Source organism: Poecilia formosa, unplaced genomic scaffold, assembly GCF_000485575.1.
Source record: "Poecilia formosa unplaced genomic scaffold, Poecilia_formosa-5.1.2 Scaffold2, whole genome shotgun sequence".
Taxonomy (NCBI): Eukaryota; Metazoa; Chordata; class Actinopteri; order Cyprinodontiformes; family Poeciliidae; genus Poecilia; species Poecilia formosa.
The window spans coordinates 4,537,004-4,558,087 of NW_006799941.1; the positions used below are offsets into that span (position 1 = coordinate 4,537,004).

At 40.1% G+C, this 21,084-nt stretch overlaps 3 protein-coding genes across 7 annotated transcripts; 1 reads left to right on the forward strand and 2 right to left on the reverse strand.

The window, feature by feature from the left end:
- The first annotated feature begins 317 nt into the window (after nt 1-317).
- cplane2 (ciliogenesis and planar polarity effector 2) lies at nt 318-2,788 on the forward strand. Its single transcript, XM_007550756.2, has 5 exons — nt 318-647; nt 942-1,094; nt 1,201-1,325; nt 1,453-1,589; nt 1,847-2,788. Exons 1-5 carry the CDS (start codon nt 536-538, stop codon nt 2,067-2,069), a joined length of 750 nt encoding a protein of 249 aa, XP_007550818.1. The 5' UTR covers nt 318-535; the 3' UTR covers nt 2,070-2,788.
- Nucleotides 2,789-3,161: 373 nt separating this feature from the next.
- On the reverse strand, nt 3,162-7,273 carry si:ch73-15b2.5 (rho guanine nucleotide exchange factor 19). 2 transcript variants are annotated; one of them, XM_007550776.2, is made up of 12 exons: nt 6,894-7,270; nt 6,683-6,826; nt 6,543-6,604; nt 5,996-6,459; nt 5,761-5,921; nt 5,526-5,678; nt 4,550-4,679; nt 4,403-4,477; nt 3,991-4,083; nt 3,745-3,884; nt 3,471-3,629; nt 3,162-3,392 (listed from the first exon to the last, which is right to left on the reverse strand). In XM_007550776.2, the coding sequence occupies exons 1-12, from the start codon at nt 7,049-7,051 to the stop codon at nt 3,350-3,352; spliced, it is 1,782 nt and encodes a 593-aa protein (XP_007550838.1). In that variant the 5' UTR covers nt 7,052-7,270; the 3' UTR covers nt 3,162-3,349. The 2 variants fall into 2 exon arrangements, with proteins under 2 accessions (XP_007550838.1, XP_007550845.1); XM_007550783.2 differs by lacking the exon at nt 5,526-5,678 and having other exon boundaries at nt 6,894-7,273.
- A 1,619-nt stretch (nt 7,274-8,892) lies between these two features.
- ddi2 (DNA-damage inducible protein 2) lies at nt 8,893-19,202 on the reverse strand. 4 transcript variants are annotated; one of them, XM_007550820.2, is made up of 10 exons: nt 18,755-19,202; nt 16,506-16,635; nt 15,246-15,542; nt 14,742-14,868; nt 14,434-14,561; nt 13,901-14,029; nt 13,161-13,264; nt 12,789-12,981; nt 10,606-10,654; nt 10,294-10,333 (listed from the first exon to the last, which is right to left on the reverse strand). In XM_007550820.2, exons 1-9 carry the CDS (start codon nt 18,890-18,892, stop codon nt 10,644-10,646), a joined length of 1,257 nt encoding a protein of 418 aa, XP_007550882.1. In that variant the 5' UTR covers nt 18,893-19,202; the 3' UTR covers nt 10,294-10,333; nt 10,606-10,643. The 4 variants fall into 4 exon arrangements, with proteins under 4 accessions (XP_007550865.1, XP_007550856.1, XP_007550875.1 ...); XM_007550803.2 differs by lacking the exon at nt 10,606-10,654 and having other exon boundaries at nt 8,893-10,333; nt 13,901-14,021; nt 14,498-14,561; XM_007550794.2 differs by lacking the exon at nt 10,606-10,654 and having other exon boundaries at nt 8,893-10,333.
- Nucleotides 19,203-21,084: the final 1,882 nt, after the last annotated feature.

The following is a 21,084-nucleotide window of genomic DNA, read 5'->3' on the forward strand; positions in this document are numbered from 1 at the left end:
AGAGAATGTTATGGTCTTTTTTTTTAAATATATGAAATTCAGTTCCCTAATAGCAGTTTGAAACTAACCAACCTGAATTCAGCTTTGTTATCAGTTCAGCAGCACATAAACTCTTTGAAACTTATGGAATAATCACATAACTTGTTGCTGAAAAGAAAGAAATGTGGTCTGATTTGAACTCAAATTTATCATAATCTCTTACAAAATATATGTTTGCAACAATATGTTTCTTTCGAAATACTACTATTAAATGTGGTAATGTTAAATCCGACAGACAACGAAGGCAACATTCAAAACGGAAGTGACATAAACGGTTGTCAAGGGACGGATTTTAGTTTACGGAACTGCTAGCATTTTTGCTAAAATATATATTTTTCCTCATTACCTTTCACTTTCATTGTATTTTTGATTTTGGGGCATGTTTGTGTGAAGAATCGTTATTTTAATGCTGGATTCTATCAACTAAGCAAAACTTGGTATTTGTGTTTGGAACGAAACCGAAGAGTTTGTGATGCTAGCTGCATAAGTTGCATATATGATGGCAAGAGTTCCTCCTAGAGCATATATTGTTCCTGACTGGCATCGATGTAAGGATAGCAAAGAATACTTCAACAAAATTATACATAAGAAGAATCGGAAGAATTTTGGTAATTATTAACACATTAAGTTGAGTTTTAACTTAGTTATTTCCAGTATCAAGACTTCTCGGTACTAGAAGTCAACTAAAACATTTATGTCCATTGATGGAAAAACTGATTAATGAGCCAGTACAAATAACCTTCTTCTATGACACCTAGACTCAAATGAATTTAAACGTTTTGAAACGAATATCAAATGCAAAGACAATTCTTATTTTTGAGATCTCAACACCACTTACTGACACGCATTCTCTTTGAAACCATCCAGCATAGTAAACATAGTTTTTTTTCTTCTTAAACCAGGTCTGTTGGAGTCTCCTGTGATGCCTCCATATGCAGCCGTGGATACACTTGATTATAAGATTTTCATTTCTGGTAAGAGTGGAGTTGGGAAAACAGCTCTCGCTGCGCGCCTGGCTGGTCTAAATATTCCTAGTGTGCACCATGAAACTACAGGTAGGTTTGATTTGCAGCACTGATCTTTTTTTTAACAGCTCTATAAGAACACTTGGAGAGTTTTCTGCTTTTAAACTGTCCTTTCATGTCTTTGATGCTGTTCAAGGGATTCAGACGACAGTGGTGTACTGGCCTGTGAAGCTGAGGGAAAATGGTAGAGTGCTTTTCTTCCGTCTGCAGTTGTGGGACTGTGGAGAGAATGCCTTACGCAGATTTGACCATTTGCTTCCGGTATGTATTGAATATGAAGCTATACACAGTTGAGAAGAATTCAAGGGGATAAACAGAAAAAAAAACACTTAATAGAGTCTGTGAGATCTTTAACACCTGATTTTTTTTCCTCTTTTCTTTCCTCCAGTCCTGTAAGGAACAGGTGGACGCTGTCCTCTTCCTTTTCTCCTTCACTGACCGGACATCCTTCCAAGATTTGTCAAATCAAATTACTAAATGGACCGAGTCAACTGACTGTCTTGTCAAAGTGGTGGTTGGTACAAAGTATCCTTATGAAGAAATAATTTTTCACAGCCGTTTTTACTATGCAGCTGTACATTTGTCTTTACAAAGACAAATGCATAGTTCATGCAGCTGGCCAGAAGTGCGCCGGAATTGGCCGTTGTTTTGGTAACAACTGTTTCAATTTCAGCAATTTCATATGACTGTCTACGTCCACTGGTCAACTTGACTATCAAAAAGACGCTCTACTAGCAGGTAGACACCAAAAGATGCATGTTTTCCCTTAACGCTTGCTTCAGGTTTGATCTCTTCATGCACTGCGACGTAGCAGAGAGGGACGTCAGGAAGTTCCAGGAGACATGGAGGTTACCGGTGCTCCACTCAGGTGGGGAGGTCAGCGATGGGCTGGGTGACGTAGCCCCCATACTCAACTGCCTAGCCGAGAACCTGTGGCATCAGGACTGTGTTAGAGCTGGAGCAACTGGTCGGCAACAGCAGCACGAGACAGGGACTCTACCTTAAAAATCCCTGATCAAAGTCATTTTGGTGGAGGCAGCCTAAAGGGGGCGACTGGTATCTCCTAACATGCAGTGACGACAACGGGAGCAGCAATCTAATGGATATGTGTGGTTAAAAAAAGCTACAATTTCAAGGCAAAACTCCTTTTCATATATTATATGAACAGGTTTTTTCTGCTTTAGAGTTAGTTTTCAAAATCCAAATTGCTGTTATACATGGTGCCTGTGCAGTTTTTCCAACCTCTGAACCTTTGAATACTTGGAATCAGCAATCATTGGTCTTCAGCTCTCTTCCCAGTTATTGTGTAGCAGAAAATTCCTCATTGCAAATCTTTGTCAAAGTCTTGTCACGTTATGGGTTCAACAAGTTATAATTTGAGATGAAACTCTACCCATTATAGGTTTAAGTGATGAAGTCAGGCCTTAGATTGCTGCCGTAGATGCTTCAGGAGCCACACACACCTAATTTCAGTGTTTGAGTTTCTGTCTTGCCATTTCAATGACCCATCATGTCAAACTAAAAAAGTGTTTAAGTAGAAAATAAATAGTACAGCAAAATATCTGATCTGCATCGACAGTGACGTTTGATAAAATGCATCGTCCGTTACTGGTTTTCATAATCAACACATCACACTATGATGTGTTAATGATTTCATGACGTGAATCACTGAAATGCCTTGTTGCTGATACATGCAATACAAATAAACTTGATTGAGGGAGTGGCCAAACTCCAGTCCTGCAACCTTTAGATGCCGCTCTGCTTCAACAGACCATTAGCAGATCTCTGTAGAGCTCGACTGCATGCTAGTGAGTCAGTTTTGCCATTTAACTCACTGTGTCGGACACATCTAAAGTTACAGGACTTCAGCCCTCAAGGAATGCAGTTTGAGGCCTCTGTAGTACAGCATCAGGAGACCTAGGGCAGAAATGCTGGCTTGTGTGAACCAACATTATTGGTTCACACAAACTGATATGACCAGTTTCCGTGAACTGATGTTCAGATGAACTGTGTGAGTCACACAAACCGGAGGTTTTTCAGATTTAAAACCTGTTATAGCACAAGATTTTACCAAGTTATTAACACATTCAGAACCACCCAGCTCATAAAAGTTTTTATTTACAAAATGCAATGAAATGGTGACACCTTTATACTCCCAACATTATGTTGAACATTTCTCCAAGAGTGTGCACTGGTGTGAAAGAAACAAATCTAAAGAAAAAAAAAAAAACAAAAAAAAAAGATGCATCCCACCCCGGATTAAAAAAATTATCCAAATCAAGCCATCACTTGTTTGAAAGTGCTTTTATCCATACTTCTTTCTCAAAGCTGGAATTAGAAGGAAAAAACAAGTTTAATTCACCAGTTTCAACTTAAAACAAAACAACAAAGTTTGCCTAGTTTTACCTTTTACTTGCAATCAATATAATGGCAGTCGGCGGTCCTATCTGACTCTGAGATAAATTTAATATGAAAGAATCCACAGGAAGTCCCAGAACTTTATTCGCCAACACAGTCACATGTTCAGGGAAGACGGCATAATCCAGCACAGCGAAGCGTTCATACCTGGAAGTGGGAGTACAAAAGGTTGGACTTAATCAGTTAAAGTACCCTGCAAAATTCACTTCCTGAGCACAAACACCTCAGCTTTTTTTTTTTTTTAAAGAGTTAAGTGTTGTACTTTTTTGAGGAGATGATCAAGAGGTCATTGAAGAGGTGGAGGTAGATCCTGACTGTCGATAGTTTTGACCCATAGGTCACCACAGTGTCCAGGGGTCCGTGGAGGACCAGGAAGCGTGTGCTTTTCACCAGAGGAACCAACTGGCAGGGACAGGGATAAATTCAGAAATTAGAGTCATAAATGGGCGTCCGTTACAAATCCTGAAGAGAAATGTTGGGGAAAAAAAACAAAACAAAAAAAAAACACCTTAATGTCATCAAAGTCCATCAGCGTTTCCAGGCGGATCAGTTCCTCCAAGCGTTTCATCTTTTCCACCTTCTGGTCACACTCCAACACAATCTTTCTCAATGTAGGAAAGAACATGAAATGTGTTAAAATTAGAGAATGGAAGTAAAGGCCACATTTAACACTAAATCTTATTTCAATGAATCTAGGATGAAATCAAACAATTCCCAATTATATTTTTTTGGCTTGTTCATAAGTGAGCATTAGGAAGGTGCAGCCAATACATTATGCAGTTACTATGTTTACAGATAATTTCATTGTAAAATAAAATCTGAAAATTGCTTTGCGTAAACTTTTGTATAAACTCTGGACTCAAAGGGACAGGGAAAAAAAAAAAGAAGTAATTTCTGCAACTCGGAGTAAACAGCCGTACCTCATGGATGCCTTTTATGGCCTTTGAGAGATTTGAAGCTGCTTCAGAGTCTGGCTCGGTCAATTTTAAGATGCTCTGAAATCAAAATTGAAAATTAAAGCAGTGTGCAAAGTCAGGCACTCATAATCAGCCCATGTTAAGTTTTACCTCCAGTAGAAGTTTCATACGCGTTATTCTCTGAAATGGGAGAATCAGGAATGATTTCAGTCCTTGTTTTTGACAGACCGGGTCCCTTTCAAGCTTCTTCAGAGCATACACAAAGTTTCTGTTTTGCTGCCTAAAGTAGGGAAAGATTAGCTTAGTTATGTGCAATGAAGTCCAAATGTTCGTAGTACATAAAATAAGTCAAAATGTTGTGACATTTCAATTTCAGACAATAGATGTTTGGAATCAAATCACTGGAAAAGCTTTAAACATTCAACAGATTATCTTAAGAGACCCAGTTTAGGTGCATCGCAAATTAGAGTTCACTGGTAACAAACCCCCAAAATTCAATTTGTAAGTTTACAGTTTTGTTATGAGAATCATGGAGAATATTGACTCATGCTGCTGTAGTCACACATTATTGGAAAGGTCAAACAGGAAGACACACAAACCGATTACAGCAGTGACTGTGAAGCAAAGTCCACTCAAGATTTAACAAGGAACGGATTGCAGGATATTGGATATTGCATGGATTTATCCAGGATATTGGTAAAAACTGCCCTACACCTTTGGTTAAGTCAGACCTCAACCAGAGATATCCTACCTGGGGTAACGAGAAAAGACTAAACTGCCCCTCGGTGGTCCAAAATTTCTGTATTAAACATTTTTATTTGCAATATTGAAAGTTAACTGAAAGATTATTTTTGTAAGGCTTCCTTTGCTGTAAGCCATTTTTCAACTTGATACTTGAGGTTTCACTGCGTAACGCAACTATAAATTTGTTTTACTTTGATTTGAACTACAGAAATGCATCTCCAGTGCAATGATATTCCAATCAAGACGAATCTAAAAATACACAGTTGCTTTTAATTGTAATTAGAAACATACAGTCTGACCCATTATCAGTTTTCCCCAGTAGACTATAAGGTACTGTCCATATCCAGTTCGTCCAGTATCATTTATTTCAGAATGTGCTTACATCAGCTGGTTGACAAGCGACTCCTGGTACGTCATATTGGTCACATATGGGACGTAGTGCTGCTTAAAGTTTCCACAGTGTTGCAGCACAATGTCACCAACTTGAAATATTATCAGGCTTTCTCCCAGTCGAGCTTCCAGATCCAGAAGGAATCTTTAAAAAGACACCAGTTCAAAACTGGAAACAGTCATTCATACTGAAATTAAAGACATCCAGTCGCATCAGAGGAACTCACTTTGTATTTGCTTCCATCACACGTCGGATGTTGCAAAACAAAGTATGATGCTCCATTGTGGACATCGTCTTCTTCAGCACCTTCGATGCGTAGAAATGGTTGACGAGAACGCCGAGACTCTTCAAGTAAGACACTTCAGAGCCGATCAGCTCAAACATGGACTTGTAAAGCAAGGAAAAGAAGTCAAATACCAAATCTGCTGAGATCATTTTGTTCAACATTTTAAGCCACGTACCTCCTGAAGGCCAATCTCTTTGGGTGTCAAGATGTTGGGCAGACCAGAAGCTTTCACCTTTTCCAAGTCTTGCCAGAGTGTGCAAGAAGTCAGCCTAATACTGGGTGGTTGAGATGGGGATGGATCCTCAAACTCCAAACGCTTGCTGATGCTTAAGGTAGAAGCTCGTCCCTGAGAACAAGACTCGGTTGAGATCGAATCAGCAGACTGATGAGGGGATACTACTCCAAAGTGGCTGTGGCGTCTCAAAGCAGACCGCCGGCCGTGAAAAAAAGCTGGAGATGTAGGTGAAGTCGAGCCAGGGGTCAGAACAGGAGACTCGGTTTCTAAATGGTTGTCAGCCCTCAAATGTGAAAAGAGACCATAAAAGGACTCAGATTTGCCCAGGTCTGACAAAAGCCCATCTTTGAGTTTCTGAATCCCGTCTCCGATAGCCTGCAGGGAGTAGTCCTGATACAAAGGGACTGCAAAGAAAAACAGAGTCCCATGTGTTCAATCATTTTTTTCCAGCAAAAACAAGAGATAAAGCATATTTATTTTAACTCACAAATACTGATGTACTTTGACTGGAATGTCACACTCTGAAATTCCTCATCTGAACTTGCTTCCCTGGGTTTATAAGAAGAGGCCACATTAGTTAAACTATAACCCTGTTAAAACAAAGTACAGTTTTTACACCTCAGTCACCCTTCTTCTAGATTCTCCTCCTCAGGTAAAGATGAATCATCCTCTTGAGGTTTAGGGCAAGAGTGTTGGTCTATTAAAGGACTCAGCAAATCCCACGCCTGCTCGTATTTGGTGCATTTCAGAGCTGAAGACAAATCTAGATGACTAAAAAGGAACAAAAAGTCACAATCAAAACATCCTGTGTTATCCGAGTCCACCTGTTTCACTTCACCTGTAATCCTCAGGAAGGTCCGTGTTGTCGCCACTTCCTTGAAGGTCATTTTCCAGATTAGAAAACCCGATGTGAAGTTCATTGCCTTGCTCCAGATCGTCTGTAACGTCGTTTTTAAAGCCATACATGCCGTCAGCGCGGACATTGAAGGAAGCCATAAAGAATGAATCCGGGCCGAAAACTTCCCATATAACACTGTCTGAAGAAGCTCCTACACTCTGCTTAGATTAAAACTATGGTCACAAACTACAGCATCAAATGCAGTCAAACTACATAAACTTTCACCCACTGTGAGCAGCAATCACAGGAGCACAAGCCGGTGCGTCATCTCAGAAACGCCCGGCTGGACAGCAACACTCCCTAACAGTCAGCCGGCGGATGACCTGGCCGGAAAGGGAGGCGAGGGCGGGGTATTCCGTCTTCACGTGGCGCGAACTCTAAATATACCCAGTTCATTTCTATATAATGCAGTCATGTACTCACATTTATTCAAGTACACACAGTCCAATTCAACAAATATTATAGAACTTTACTTTTACTGCCCCTTTCTTGCCGCTTTACACAAAAAATTAAAATGGTACCGATTTAAAATGCTAATTTGTTTTCAAATGAATAAAATGAAATAATGACAAAAAGTGCAGTAAGAACTCATTAAATTGGAATCTTTGCAAAGTAAAATGCAAGGGTTATGAATAACATATAGCTGAACTGTGGATAATATTCCACTTTCCTGAGAAACAAAATGTTAGCAGTAAGATACGAAAGTTAAAAAACAATATTTCAAATACCCCCCTGCTTGTTTAGCATATGAATAATGCAAAATGACTTGAAACAGACAAAGGATACAAATACTAGTTTCATTTTATTTGCAATTTAAAATTTCTTACAAGATAAAAGTAAATAATGAAATCTGCCTGAATATTGTAGGTATGACTCAAATAAAGCCATGAAAATCCTTGATATATGATGCACTGACAAGATGGCCAGACTCAAAATGAGAGAAAAAAGGGATGATTTCAAGTATAAACACACTATGAGGATTTGACACAAAATAGAAAGTTTCAGAACAAGAGCTAAAAAACAGGTTCTGTAATCTACATGTTGGAAAGCTTTCGGATTGCAGTCATACAAACAGTACAAGATACCTTCTGTAAGAGACATGCTGAACCAGAAAATGCCATCTATTGTCGCATTTAAATACAATTGGTATTTTAGTGATGTTTACTGTTAATTTAAAGATTTCCAATTATTTGTGACTTTGAATATGAGCTGCTTATGTTCCCAATATGCAGTTCTGTCATCATTTGGGCTACAAACAAGAACTTCTGCAAAGGAGCACAGACTGTATTCATGATTAACAGTTAGATCTTTCAGAAAGAGAAACTTTGAATATTTAAGGGTTTAAAAATTAATTGTACTATTTGTATGTATTGACAAGTCAATGTTGGGAAACCAAACAAGCCAAAAAAAAAGAAAGAAAAAAAATCAATGATACCAAATTGCTTAAAAAACCAATTTGATTGATGGGCTACCCAAAACATCTGCATGCAAACACACCTCACATATCTGTAATAGCCAAAAACAAATTACCAGTTGTCTTGTTTCCTCTTAGATTTTCTTTATGACAAACCAGGAGACAGGATTCACTGCAAAAACACAAAATACTACTAAGTATTTTTGGTCTAGTTTCTTATTACATTTGAAATAAGATCAAACTAACTTCTAAGCAACTTTTCAGCAAAATGTAGGAGCTTGTTTTCAGTTAATAACTTCTTAATGTTGATGAAAAAGTACTGGTTTCAGTGGCAGATTGAATTATAACGAGATTTTTCACATGTTATAAGTAGAACTAGTACTTGAGGAATTATTCACATGAAACAAGCTCCTACATCTTGTTAAAAACCTACTTGTCGGCTAAATCTGTCTTATTTCCAGAGTACTTAAAGATACTTGTGTTACAAAGTAGACCAGAAGTACTAGATAAGATTTTGTGTTTTTGTGTTCCCTGTGGCTTTTCCAAGCTCCCTTTCAAACGGGAGACTGAGACATCTGGATCTGCAACAAGGTATAAAGAGGACAGACGCTGAGTCGGGAGGCCGGGGACTCTTGTGTGATTGCTCGAGTCTAGGTGGGCACAGTGATGCTGCGAGCCAGAAGAGCCAGCAGAGCGATCTCCACTACGCCGTGGGCTTGCTCCAGTGCCTCCACCGCCTCCCTGGCAGAAAAACCCGCTGCCTGGATCCTCTGGATGTGCTCGGCTGGGAACTGTTCCATAAAGGGACGTGGAGAGGGCGGGACGGGGGACGGGGACGACGAAGGTGGAGGGGCCTGAGTGAGAAGAGGAGCAGACGAGGACGAGGTGCTTGACACTTCCTGTGGCGGGCTAACAGCCGCTGATGCAGGGCTGAGGAAAGCTCGCTCCGTCTGGAGGGAATCCGTGGTGTTGGCGGCTTGTCCGTCTGCGACTCCTCGTCCGTGCTGCCCCTCCGGTGGTTCCCTGAACTCGGGGACCGCTGCAGAACCAGGGGAAACCTCTGGCTCAGGCTGAGAAGCGCCGCTAACGCAGGTCTCTTCTCTATCCTCTGAGCTGTCGGGGCACCGTGGCGGTTCGAGCTCTTCCCCCATTTCTGCTGCGTCTTCATGCAGACACTCAGCCTGACCTTGGAGGTCGGGGACGGGACTCTCCGACGGTTCCTCGTCAGCAGCACAGTTAGCTTTGGCATCACTTGTTTCTGCAGCAGCTGCGTTGGCAGTAGAAGGGGCAGGCTGGGTGTCTTCTGGCGTCGGTGTGCTTGGCTCGGGGGAAACTTTGTCCGAGTCCTGCCCATGCGGGTGGGACGGGGAGCAGGACGTGCTGCGGTTCTGCGATTGCACCAGCAGCTCGTGGAGCTCCTTCAGCGCCGCCGCCAGGGACGGGATGCTGTCAGAGCTGGAGCAGCGGTCTCCGTCAGGCTGCTCCCTCTCAGCGGAGTCGGCGGGACACGCCATTTCGACGGAGTCGGCCTCCGCCGCTTCGCTTTCGCTCACCTCCTGGTCCATGGGCTGTTCGGGCAAACACTCCTCACGTGAAGAGCTCTCCACCTGGTCAGATTCAACACCGTCAGCTGGCGCCGCCCTGCTGGGCTCCTGGGACTCACTGGCGAATATATCCGATGTTGGACTGCGAGCGGGGGACAGGTCGGGTTCGCTTTGGAGAGGCAGAGGGTGGAAACGGTCGCCATGGGGTGGAGAAGCATCGTTTTCTGGGGTCAAAGGTTGAGGAAGCTGTGGGGCCTGCTGCACGGCGGCCGGCGCAGACTGGGAGCGATCCAAGGTCGGGTTCTGTGATTGACAACTGGAAGGGCTTTGAGAGGAAGAGGAGGGTATGGCCATTCGGTCTAAGGGTCTTGGTAATATAAATGGCGAGGGCTGCAGTGAGGTAGTTTGTCCATCTGCAGTGTCTAATATGGGAGAAAACAGAACTGGGAATCAGTCAGCCGGACGACGTTTCAACCACATTTATGAATGTTCAGCTCTCTCACACTAATAACTCATGAACAATGCTACTTCTGCTACTTTTAAATGTCGTAAGCTCAGGTTTAATACACCAATAAGTAAACATAAAAAGGTACAACAACCACAACAGCAGCAAAATAACAGCAAAATAAAAAAAACTAAATGATTCAACAGCAATGGACTTAGCTCTGGTAATGGTCTTGTGAGTTTGCAGTACCTGGTTGGTCGGGCCCTCTTCAGCTGTCTCCAAATGCATCAGTGCTCTCCTGCTCAGGGGTTAGGGGCACACACCACACACATCATGCAAAGGGACGGAGAAAGTTAGCAGTCACACACAGAGCATGCAACCAAACCAAACTGTCGGCCTTTTCACACACATCAGATGTGAAAAGTGTCATCTGAAAACAACCTGAGCCCGGGCCGGGTTCTTCATCGGGATGTTCACAAACCCATGAGTCAACCGCAGAAGCTCCTGAATGAAGTCACTTCGGCCGAACGTTTTAAACCAATTCTTAGAACTTCGTCATATATTGTTTTACTCCAGCTGAGAACAAGCTGAGCATAATTTGCTGCAGCTACTTTTAAACATTTATCAGACCATAAGAAATCATCGTGTTTGAGCCAATATTTCCAACCAAGGGACTTCATTCATCTACAGTTGACCATTATTTTAATTTAACAGCAATGAAACGCTTCTTTTAATTGCTAACAGATGTTTCCACTGCTGTTTTTGATTATTTATCTTTTAAAATGAGCTCCATGTGTATGAGACTGGAAGGGCTCTGTGGCATCACCCCAATCTTAAGCTCTCTACACAAACTTCAACAGTTTTTTTTTTTTTTTGACTCAGCAACATTAATAACATTAAGTCCAGTCAGAAGGAGGATGCTTGTAAACCTAAAAGATTAGAGTTTAAGTGTGTATTTATAATTCAGTCTCTGAAAACAGAAAATTTACATCAAATTCAAATGAGTGCAGCCGATTCTAGTTTCTGAAAAATCTGTGAAATTATCTCTTGTATAATCAGTCCATGTGTTTTAAGTGCATCTTCAAAATCTCATAATACTCATAATTAACTTAAGTATATGTAACCTGTGTTGTCTAAGGGAACTAAACTTTACACGGGGAAGACTCCCTGGTGTTTATAACTCACATTCTATTCTTCAAGATAAGATGTTTTACTTATGAGATGATAGATATTATGTAATGTTTTGTAACATTTCAGGTTAACAATGCTGCACTCATTTTGTCTCAGGTTCATGTCTGAAAACGTGCACTGTTTGACTTTTGTTGGACTGCTGTCGAGGCAGTGTTATTTGTTTGAGTTATCAGTACAAATCTGGCACAATGTGTTTGTTTTTTCTGTGCAGATGTTTTTTTTTTTTTTTTTTTAGCCATGCTCTTTAATTTAATTCTGTGTATTTCTGACTTTCTGAATGACAGTAAAGTGAATGTTAAACGTATTTCTCTTCATTTTTTGGCTTCACAACTCCAAAGGAACTCAAAAAGAGTTTGAGAAGAACGATGTGCACCTCTAGGTTGGTGGTCAGAAGAGAAAATAAACGGGTTATTCTTGAAGCTTTTATGTTTTGTACACGGAGCAGCCTCGTTGCTCACAGATCTCCAATTTTCCGAGTTGGAAATCTACGTCTGGGGAAGCTCTGCTCGGTTTCTTTTTGTTTATGAGCTTTTGATATTCCCACTTCAGAGAGAACACAAAATGCAACGCACCAATTACCAGAGAGTTTCTGTTAATGGAAAATCGTCTCCAGTTTGTTCTTGCTTTTGTATTCCTGCCACCGGATGTTTATAGTCCGTTTGCATTTTATTAATCTGATGTCAGAAAAAAAATAACCTCCTACGTCTCGGCTTGAACTGCATGTTCTTTTCAGTGTATCTGAGTAGGCGGCTCCGAGTGGTTCTGTCGGGCTCCTCAGACAACAGAAGCTCATACTAGACTTTCATATCTTTGCATAATAAAAAGGTACTGTAAGTTGGCACTAATGCATAATTTTGGAGGGGATTTCCTCCAAATTTTGACTCGGTACAGAAAGGAAGTCACCCACCATGAGCGGTACAGCTGACAGGTCCGTTACGCCAATGACGAGACGCAGACGTTAAGTTTCACCTCATAAATATCAGTTTCTCTGTAACCAGTAGCCTAGCTCTGATGACATAAAATCCTAATCTCATCGGACAGCGATCTTATCTCATCTTTTTCTTGAAACACATTCAAACTGTCGAGGTGATGACATGAAGTGACTGGAAATTCAGATGAGTGCGTAAATGAGGTTGAGAGTAAGAAGCTTTAAGTGGCACATGCAAATGTAAATCTAACAGAGCTGGAGAGAGAAAAAAAAAACTAATCGGTGAAACCAGAGCGCTGACACAGCTTCTTACCACTCTCTTGTATAGATCTTTGAAGCGCCTCTGCCAGCTCTCTGTCGGCGATCTCCTCTGGACGCGCATCCTCGCGTCCTTCTGGTCCGTACGCGAGCCGGGCGCACTCCGGCAGCTCCGCCTCAGACAGGAAGCGCGTTTCGGTGCCCGTGGTGCCGATGATGAGCAGGTTCTTCTTCAGGTCGATTGAACACTACAAGGAAAAACGGACAGAAAAAATTATCCCTAAATTATCGAGAGGAAAAAAAAAAGAAATGCCTGTCTGCATGTGCGCCTTGGTAAATTACATCATCATCTGTATAACTCATCTCAGTAAATTTTATTCCATTTATTTATTTTATCATCTAAATGTACTTTTTGAATACAGCTAACCTGATGTCTCTTCAGCATGTCCAGGCCTAGCAGCATATCCATCGGCTGGTCCTCCAATATGGAGAAAGAACAAGGAAGGAAGTCTCCTTCTATTTGGACCTGAGCTGGAAGGAAGAAAACGGAGAGAAAGGAGAATACAGACTTAAAGTTTTATCATGATTTTGTAAGGAAGGCATATGACTGTGTGTCACAGCAATTATAGCCCAACAAACACATATATTGAAAAGTCTGGGATTGAAAAACAATCCCATTTGCAATAAGGACACCGGTCGTGTTATTTGCAGCATTAAACTGCACACAGTAACTCCATTTAATCATATTTTCAGAAATATTGTTGAGGAAATGGTTGAAATAACAATCCGAGCCATGTGGCGAGTTTTGGGAGTTTTCAAACGTCAAGAATTGATATTTATCGTGACAGCAATAAATAAAAACTCTATCACAATAAATTATAAACAATGTGATAAACGCCGTTTTCAGAGGGAAGGATTTTCTGCTGCTCCACAACCAGATAATATCAGGACATTTAGAATCCAAATAGTTACATTTAACCGAGCTCTGCTTGTTTGGATTTTAAAAATTAGATTCTGCAAGCAGAGGAAAGCAACGAGTCGCTTCACGCTTATGAAATCACAACCAAAGGATTGTAAAACTAAAGAGGATAATGCATTCAGTGAATATAAAACCATTCTAGTTGTATTTTAATATACTCCATTTCAACATGCTGAAGAGCCATCTACCCAAATGAACTCTGCCGATGATCTTCTGAGTGCCCACTCCTTTGGCGATCCCCGCCCAGCGCCGGTCCACCAGTCGCATGATGTTGCAGCGCTCTGCACACGCTTGGCTCATGATGGTCATCTGCGCTCCTTAACATGACAAACAAAAAACAGACAAAAGGAGGACAAAAATTGACAAAACAGGACCGAAAGGTGCAATTTTGGTATCAAACATACTGTGTCGTTTTTATTCATGCTTGAATGTCGGCATTAACGACTGCAACTAAAGTCCGACACTGACGGCTGGTGAGTTAATGTTGCTTTTTTTACATGTATTCAAACATGAGAGAAGGACAAACAGAAAGGCAAATTCAAATATAAAACAAATCCTGATCAATTAAAAGTGACATTCCCACTAACGTTGAAGCCAAGACATTTTTGAACATGCTGAAACTAAACTGCTGTTCAGCGCTCGCATGTTTCATTACCACTCCGTTTCTTGACCAACAAACTTGTAGAAACTTTATCAGGCATCAGGGTTTTATGTTCATTACCTGAGTCAACAAAAGCTTTCACAGGATGGCCATTGACTTTGCAGTTAATGTACAGCATAACCACCTGTCCAAAGCTTTCTGGGGCCTCCTCCATTGCAATTGTCATATTCTCCTCCACGTTGTGCTGCCTGGAAAAAGGAAGACAGTTAAAACATGGTGGTTAAATACTGAATTTTAATGCATTAGGTTAGAAATGGCAAAAATCATGTTCAAATTTTGCACTTTCATTACCAGTGAAACCAGAGCTGTGTTGTATTTTGTATTGCATTGTCGTAAGCTGCTATAGTGATTTCCAAATGTTTTCCTACCTGATGTCCTCCTCAATCTTTGCCTGAGCTTCCAAATCAAATGGATCAGCGGTCAGAAGTCTGATTCGCTCTTGCTCTCTTCTGGCTCGATCCTGTTGTTGCTCCAGCAGCACTTTGGTGAAACGCTCTGGGAAAAGAAAAACCGAGGGATCAAATAACCGCTAGCTGGGAGTCTGCTGATACAACAAATGTAAGTAGTTTACGCCAAAACAAGCAAGAGGAAAGGCATTTTTGAAAGAAAAAACTGAAAAATCTTGTGTGCCAAAAATTATGTATGGGAGATTGCAGACATGCTTGACATGCAGAAAATGGTTGTTCTAAAACGTGTTGACTTGAAGATACTAAAACAAATAACTCACTTTTCTGTATTTCTCGTCTCAATTATACCCTACATAAAATCCTAATAAATTACATTTAAGTTTGTGTTGGTAATGCGACAAAAATATTAAAAACCTCCCCAGTTACTAAGCCTCTTTAAGGCACTAAAAACTTGAATGTGTTCACCTAAATCTCCACTCAGTAGGGCCTCAGCAAGTGGAGGGTTTCTCTCCTTGAGCAGAGAAAGCTCGTGTGGATTGGATAAAAGCATCTGTTGTAGTAAGGCGGGGTTGTCCAGGCCCTGTGGCGAAGAGCCGCGAAAGGCCATTGGCGTAGAAGGCTGTGTGGGGCGCGGCTGCGGCGGCGGCGGCTGCGGCTGCTGCTGCTGCGGAGCTTGTTGCCGCGGCTGCGGGGCAGAATGTTGATTGGGTGAAGATGAGGTGCCAGGGACTGTGATGGATCTGAAGTCGATACGGGGCAGGCCTGGTGAGGAGGAGAAAGGCAGAGAAGTTAGACTTTTCACCCATCCATCCACTGACTCCACCCACTGGTGGGGTGGAGGAGTCTAGAGCCTATTGACACCGGATGAAAGGCAAAGTACACGGGGCAACACACAGACACGCTCACACACATTCACACCTAAAAGAAGACACTAATAAATGCAATTTTAGTTTAACTTGTTTTTGGACTGGGAGGAGGCTTAAGAACCCGTAGAGAACCCGCACATGCACTGGAAAAACAGAAAGACTGGAAACTGAACATAGGGCCTTCTCACCACCATGTGACAGAGCTTATTATCCTAACTAACTAAGCTAACCCGACACATGGGACACGATAGCAGCAGCAACAAAAGTTAAAATTAACTGTTTGTGCTTTGTATCAAGCCATAATGTTATTCCTCAATCAAAACCATGTCTGAAACCTATCATAGGAACTACTTCTCAGAACAACGCTCCAAAGAACAGTTGTAAACTGGAAAGGCATTGTTGAAGGCAGAGTGTCAGAAAGAGCAGAAGTCACATTTCTTAAGTTATGCTTGATATATAAAACATTTTTATAAGAACTGACGGTAATATAGTTACTTGATTGTGCTAAAAATGTCACTGCATGCCTAGAAAATACGTAATACTATCTCTTTCACATTTTCAACATTGTTTCACATCTCTAACCTGCATGTACACAAATGTGAATTCACTTTCACATTTGTGTAAATGAAATTTGTGCAAATTTCACTTGCACAAAATGAAATTTGCACAAAATTTGTGCAAATTTCGCTTGCACAAATTTTGCCGGTCGCTTGGTTGAGGAGGACAAGTGATTGTCACCAAACTGCAAAAGTTCCAAAGGAAATAACTGGGGAGGGAATGACGTTGCCTCCTGTGTGTCAAAGCCTAAAAACTAATAAGCCAGACTGCTGGTCAAAGGAAATGTCAACAGACATGTTACCTGGAAAAGCTGGTTGAGTTTGTGGAGGCCTTCTGTCAGCTTGTCGAAGAACAACCACATCTCCATCCTTCACACCGTAAGTCCCCAAGGCACGGGTGGGGTCTTTTAGGGGCTGCTCTACATACGTGATCTGTTTGGAAGAAAGGTTAAGATTATTTAATCGATGGAGATCCCACTGCAGTCCAAAAATGCATGAGCATGAGCTACTTCTTGCAAGTATCTTGCTCTAGTAAATTGAATTTAAAATACTGTAAGAGTTTTACACAACAAGAGATAACATGAAACAGTAACTTGTCATTTTGCATAATGAGTAGTTTTATTTTTGTTGGAAAATAATAGAGGATTCATTAATGCAGTAAAACATAAAATCATAATACTTTTGCAAAACATTGCAAGATCTCAGTTCTGAGCAGCATCACCCTGCTTGAACTTCAGCATCTTGGTCAAGAAGATCTGGAACAAACTCATTTCCTGACCAGCTAGATTACCGACAAATAAACTTTGAATGCATGGGAGAAATTTAAAATATCAGGTTTCACTAAATCTTGCATCGAAGCAGATTTTGGAATACTGGGATGAAATGTCACATTGCAAACATTTAACTTGATGTTAAATGTTTTGAAGTAACAGTATTATTTGTTTTTTTTTTGTTTTAAATAAAGTGATAATATGAAAGTTTGGTACTTTTAATCAAGGTTATTTTAATCTGGGAATATACATGTCTATGCCCATTTGCAACACATCTAATGCAATAGCTTATCTTAATTTAACATTCTTGTTTTCAGTATGTTTAGTAGAGATCTGTATGAATCTAAAATCAACAATTAACACAGCGAAGACACCGTTATCATTTGGAGCAGAGGACAGAGATTAGTACTATCAGATTCATCACTGCCTGCTTTTTCTCCTAACACACTGCACTTGCTGGAACAAATAACTAAATAACCAGGACCTCTACGTTTCTGACACAGGGGGCCTACATCCCAAATGAAAAAATGTCAGAAGATTCTGTTAGAAATCTGGCAAAGTATAGCTGAAGACTGAAGACAAACTAAATCAGTTAATTTTAGTACGGTCTTAGACCAAAGAGTATACAATTATGTGTTAGTGCGTTCTATTTAAATTTTCTTAAATGAAAAATATTTAGAGATCCACCAGTCAGGCCTTTTGTGGTTCATACATATTCCCGTGTATTTTATTGAAGTTTTTTGAGGTAGTATTTTCACATTTTAAACTGAAGCGGTTATGACAGTATCTCTTTATGCATCAAATAATTTTTTTCCTGTCCTTTTTCTATTTTTTCCCACCCCACGTGTGAAGCTGTTGCTGAACTGTAAAGCATGCAGCAGTAACAGACTCACATTTTGTTTCTTTGGTGCAAAAATACAAGCACAATCTGTACTGTTTTTAATTTTTCCTACTCTGTTGCACATTTCTTTGAATAAGAGTATGTTAGTTTTAATAACTGCACAGTATATTTTATATGTATAAATATTTTTTACTTTTGTGTAAAACTGCATGCTTCGATTTTTCTGCTGGTACTCCTGAATTTCCCTACTGAGGGATAATAAAGGTTATTTCTATTAAACTCAAAAGAAGACCACAGTACACAGGATTCAGTGATATATTTATAGCTAATAAATAGGATTTCTTTGCTTTGATGCTTTTCATAGTTATGAAATAAAACATGACTTCACTATTTGACTCGTCAATCTCTGTTTAGACCTGACCAAGGGAAAAATAGTCTAATTCCGACCTCTAGCCAGTCGATTGGTGCATCTACATAGTTATTAGTTGAGATCAAGCACAAGGCCAATGAAAATACTGAACTTTCCAATTAGTCCATAAAAACATAAACCAGATTTATACAGCTATGTTTAGTGTTAAAGCTGTTAAAAATTCACTGGGCCTTAAGCTATAAGAGTATTTTCTAAGCTTACATTTCCTCTTTATCTTGATAAGCCAACCAAGCTAAATGTTATCTGTAACATTTAGCTACAGATAACTACTTAATTTTTTCACATACAGTTAACTTTACAGGTTTAAAACTAAACTCACGCTATGGCAGATAACACTTTATCAATAATGTTCTAATAAATGAGTGAAAAATATATCTAAAAGCATATTTGTTGTTAATAACTCATGTTTCGCAACAGCTCAAGCGTCAAATCATCAACAGAGCGATTCATGCTAGGTACGTTAGCTGCTAGCTGAGTTAGCTCCGCGGCTACATCCAGTTTGGGTCTTGCCTGGATTTCCCCAGCTGGGATTCCTGACTCCAGTTCACAAAGTGCTACAAAGTCCCTCAGCTCCAGCTCCGGGGAAACGTCGAGGGCAAACGTGGTTTCTGGGCGATCCCTCGGCGCGCAGAAAACGGTGACCAGCATCGTTTTGTGGAGCGGGGGGGCAGAAACAGGATCACTGGACAAACCCTGTTCTTCTACAACAGAATGCGGTTAGTGTAGTTCCTTATGTCAGACAGGAAAACACGATCACTACGCGGATTTTCCGAAAAATTGAAACGTGTATGTCGGTACAAATGACATCAAAAATCGAAAGTACTGTAAAATCGAAAGTCAGGCACTGTTTGGACTCAATTGGTGAACGCCTGATGTGACAGTTTCTCTTTTAAGAACAACAAAATATTAAGTATTGCTCAACAGTGCCACATGATTTACGGCATGTCGCACAACAGTACTTTCTTCATCTGTGGTTGTTGCAAGCATTTCATGGGAATGTGCACCGCCTACAGGAAGGAAAAGGGTAATGTAGACAATAATTGTACTTAGCGCTTCAACATATTTTTATTCAAGTAAAAGTAAAAAGAAGACGCCCAAGAAACTACTCGGGTAAAAGTTAGAAAAAGTACAATTTACATATTTTATGGGATTGCCTGGATCTTATTGGTAAGGAATCCAAGGAGAAATCAGAACCATATATTGAAGCTTAACTTGCCACTTGACCCAAACTTTTATATCTTGAGCAGTGGCGTTTCTAGCCCTGTTTTAGGGGTGCTAAAGCACCCCTGAATTGGGTTGCCACCCATCCCGTAAAATACGGAGGCGTCCCGTATTGACGCCTCCGTATTTTATTATTATCAACTACCTTGATTATTAACTGGTTTTAGGTTTATTAATCCTATGAATTTAGTAAAATGTTCTTCAAATGAGTGTAAATGCAAAGTTCTGAGTAGATTTTATTTTAATTTCCGGGGCAGCAGACCACAGGACTGTGTCACTCCACAGCTGCTTGTGTCTCATTAATGTTAGCAGATGTTGGCAGGTATGATGTAATCTTGAGATTCTGTTTCAAACTGAGTTTATACACCTCTGGAAAATATTATCAGTTTCTCTGACTTTACTCTTTGAGTAAAATGAACATTGTTCTTTTATTATATGAATTACTGACAACATGTCTCTTAATTTTGTTTGTGAATGTATGTAAATAAGCAGTTAGATTTAGAAAACTGCACCAACGAATATCTTCTCATGGGTCTTAGCACTGCTGGGTGCTAAGCACCCCTATAGGTCAGATCCTGGAATCGCCCCTGATCTTGAGATTTATGTAATTGCGTGGATAGGAAAGAAAGTTCAAATTCTCAAAATCTGTTTAATGGTGCTAATAATAACAATAAATATTTGGCTCACAGCTCTACCTCCCACACATCATCAGTGGCAAGAAGGTTTAGATGTCTATGTAATGGAAAAATTATGCAAGTCTTTATTTAAAGACTTGTTTATGTGGTTTCATGTTATTAAACCACATGGCACTTTGGTGAGATGAAACTATTTGCTGGCTTCACTTGATATATTGATAAATTGATTTTTATTCCTAATTTATTTTTGGAATGCTATTTCTTCATGTTGTTGTGTTGCATAATGAGAGGAAAACAATTTTTTAAAAGCGATTATTTAAAGCGAGGCAAGTTTATTTGTAGATTATAGCAGATTTCATGTACAGAATTCAAAATGATTTGCATAATAACAAAAAAAAAGTCTTAAAACAACATTTAAAAACACATACAACAGCATATAGTACATAACAATAAATTACAGAAATGTAACAGTAAATAGTTTTTTTTTTTAATTCTTGATTTAAATCAATTGAACATTTCAGCAGGACTGATTCATTCAGGGAGTTTGTTCCACAGATAAGGAGTATAAAAGCTGAACGCTGTATAATCGTGTTTGGTTGTAACCGAGTACAAAGAGTAGCCATGACCCTCATGATCTGTTCTAGTTGGTTCATAATGGACCAGAGATCAGAAATATTTGGACCATTCAGATATTTCGAAACCAGCAGGTGAAATTTAAAATCTATTACATGACAGACAGGAGGGACTGGTTTTTGTGGTACACAGTGTGTCACTGAAACACGGGTGGTTAAATGTGTTAGTGACATAAATAGCTTCTCTCTGTATAAATGTCTTTATGCCACACTGACAGGTGTGCAGAAAGTTCTGTGGTCTGGTTTAACTGCTTAATATGTCGCCTTCTTTTATTAGTTTTTTCTGAGGCTACAAAACAAATTAACTGCAGCTGAATGTAGGAATTATTAACTTTATTGCTTAAAGCTCAGT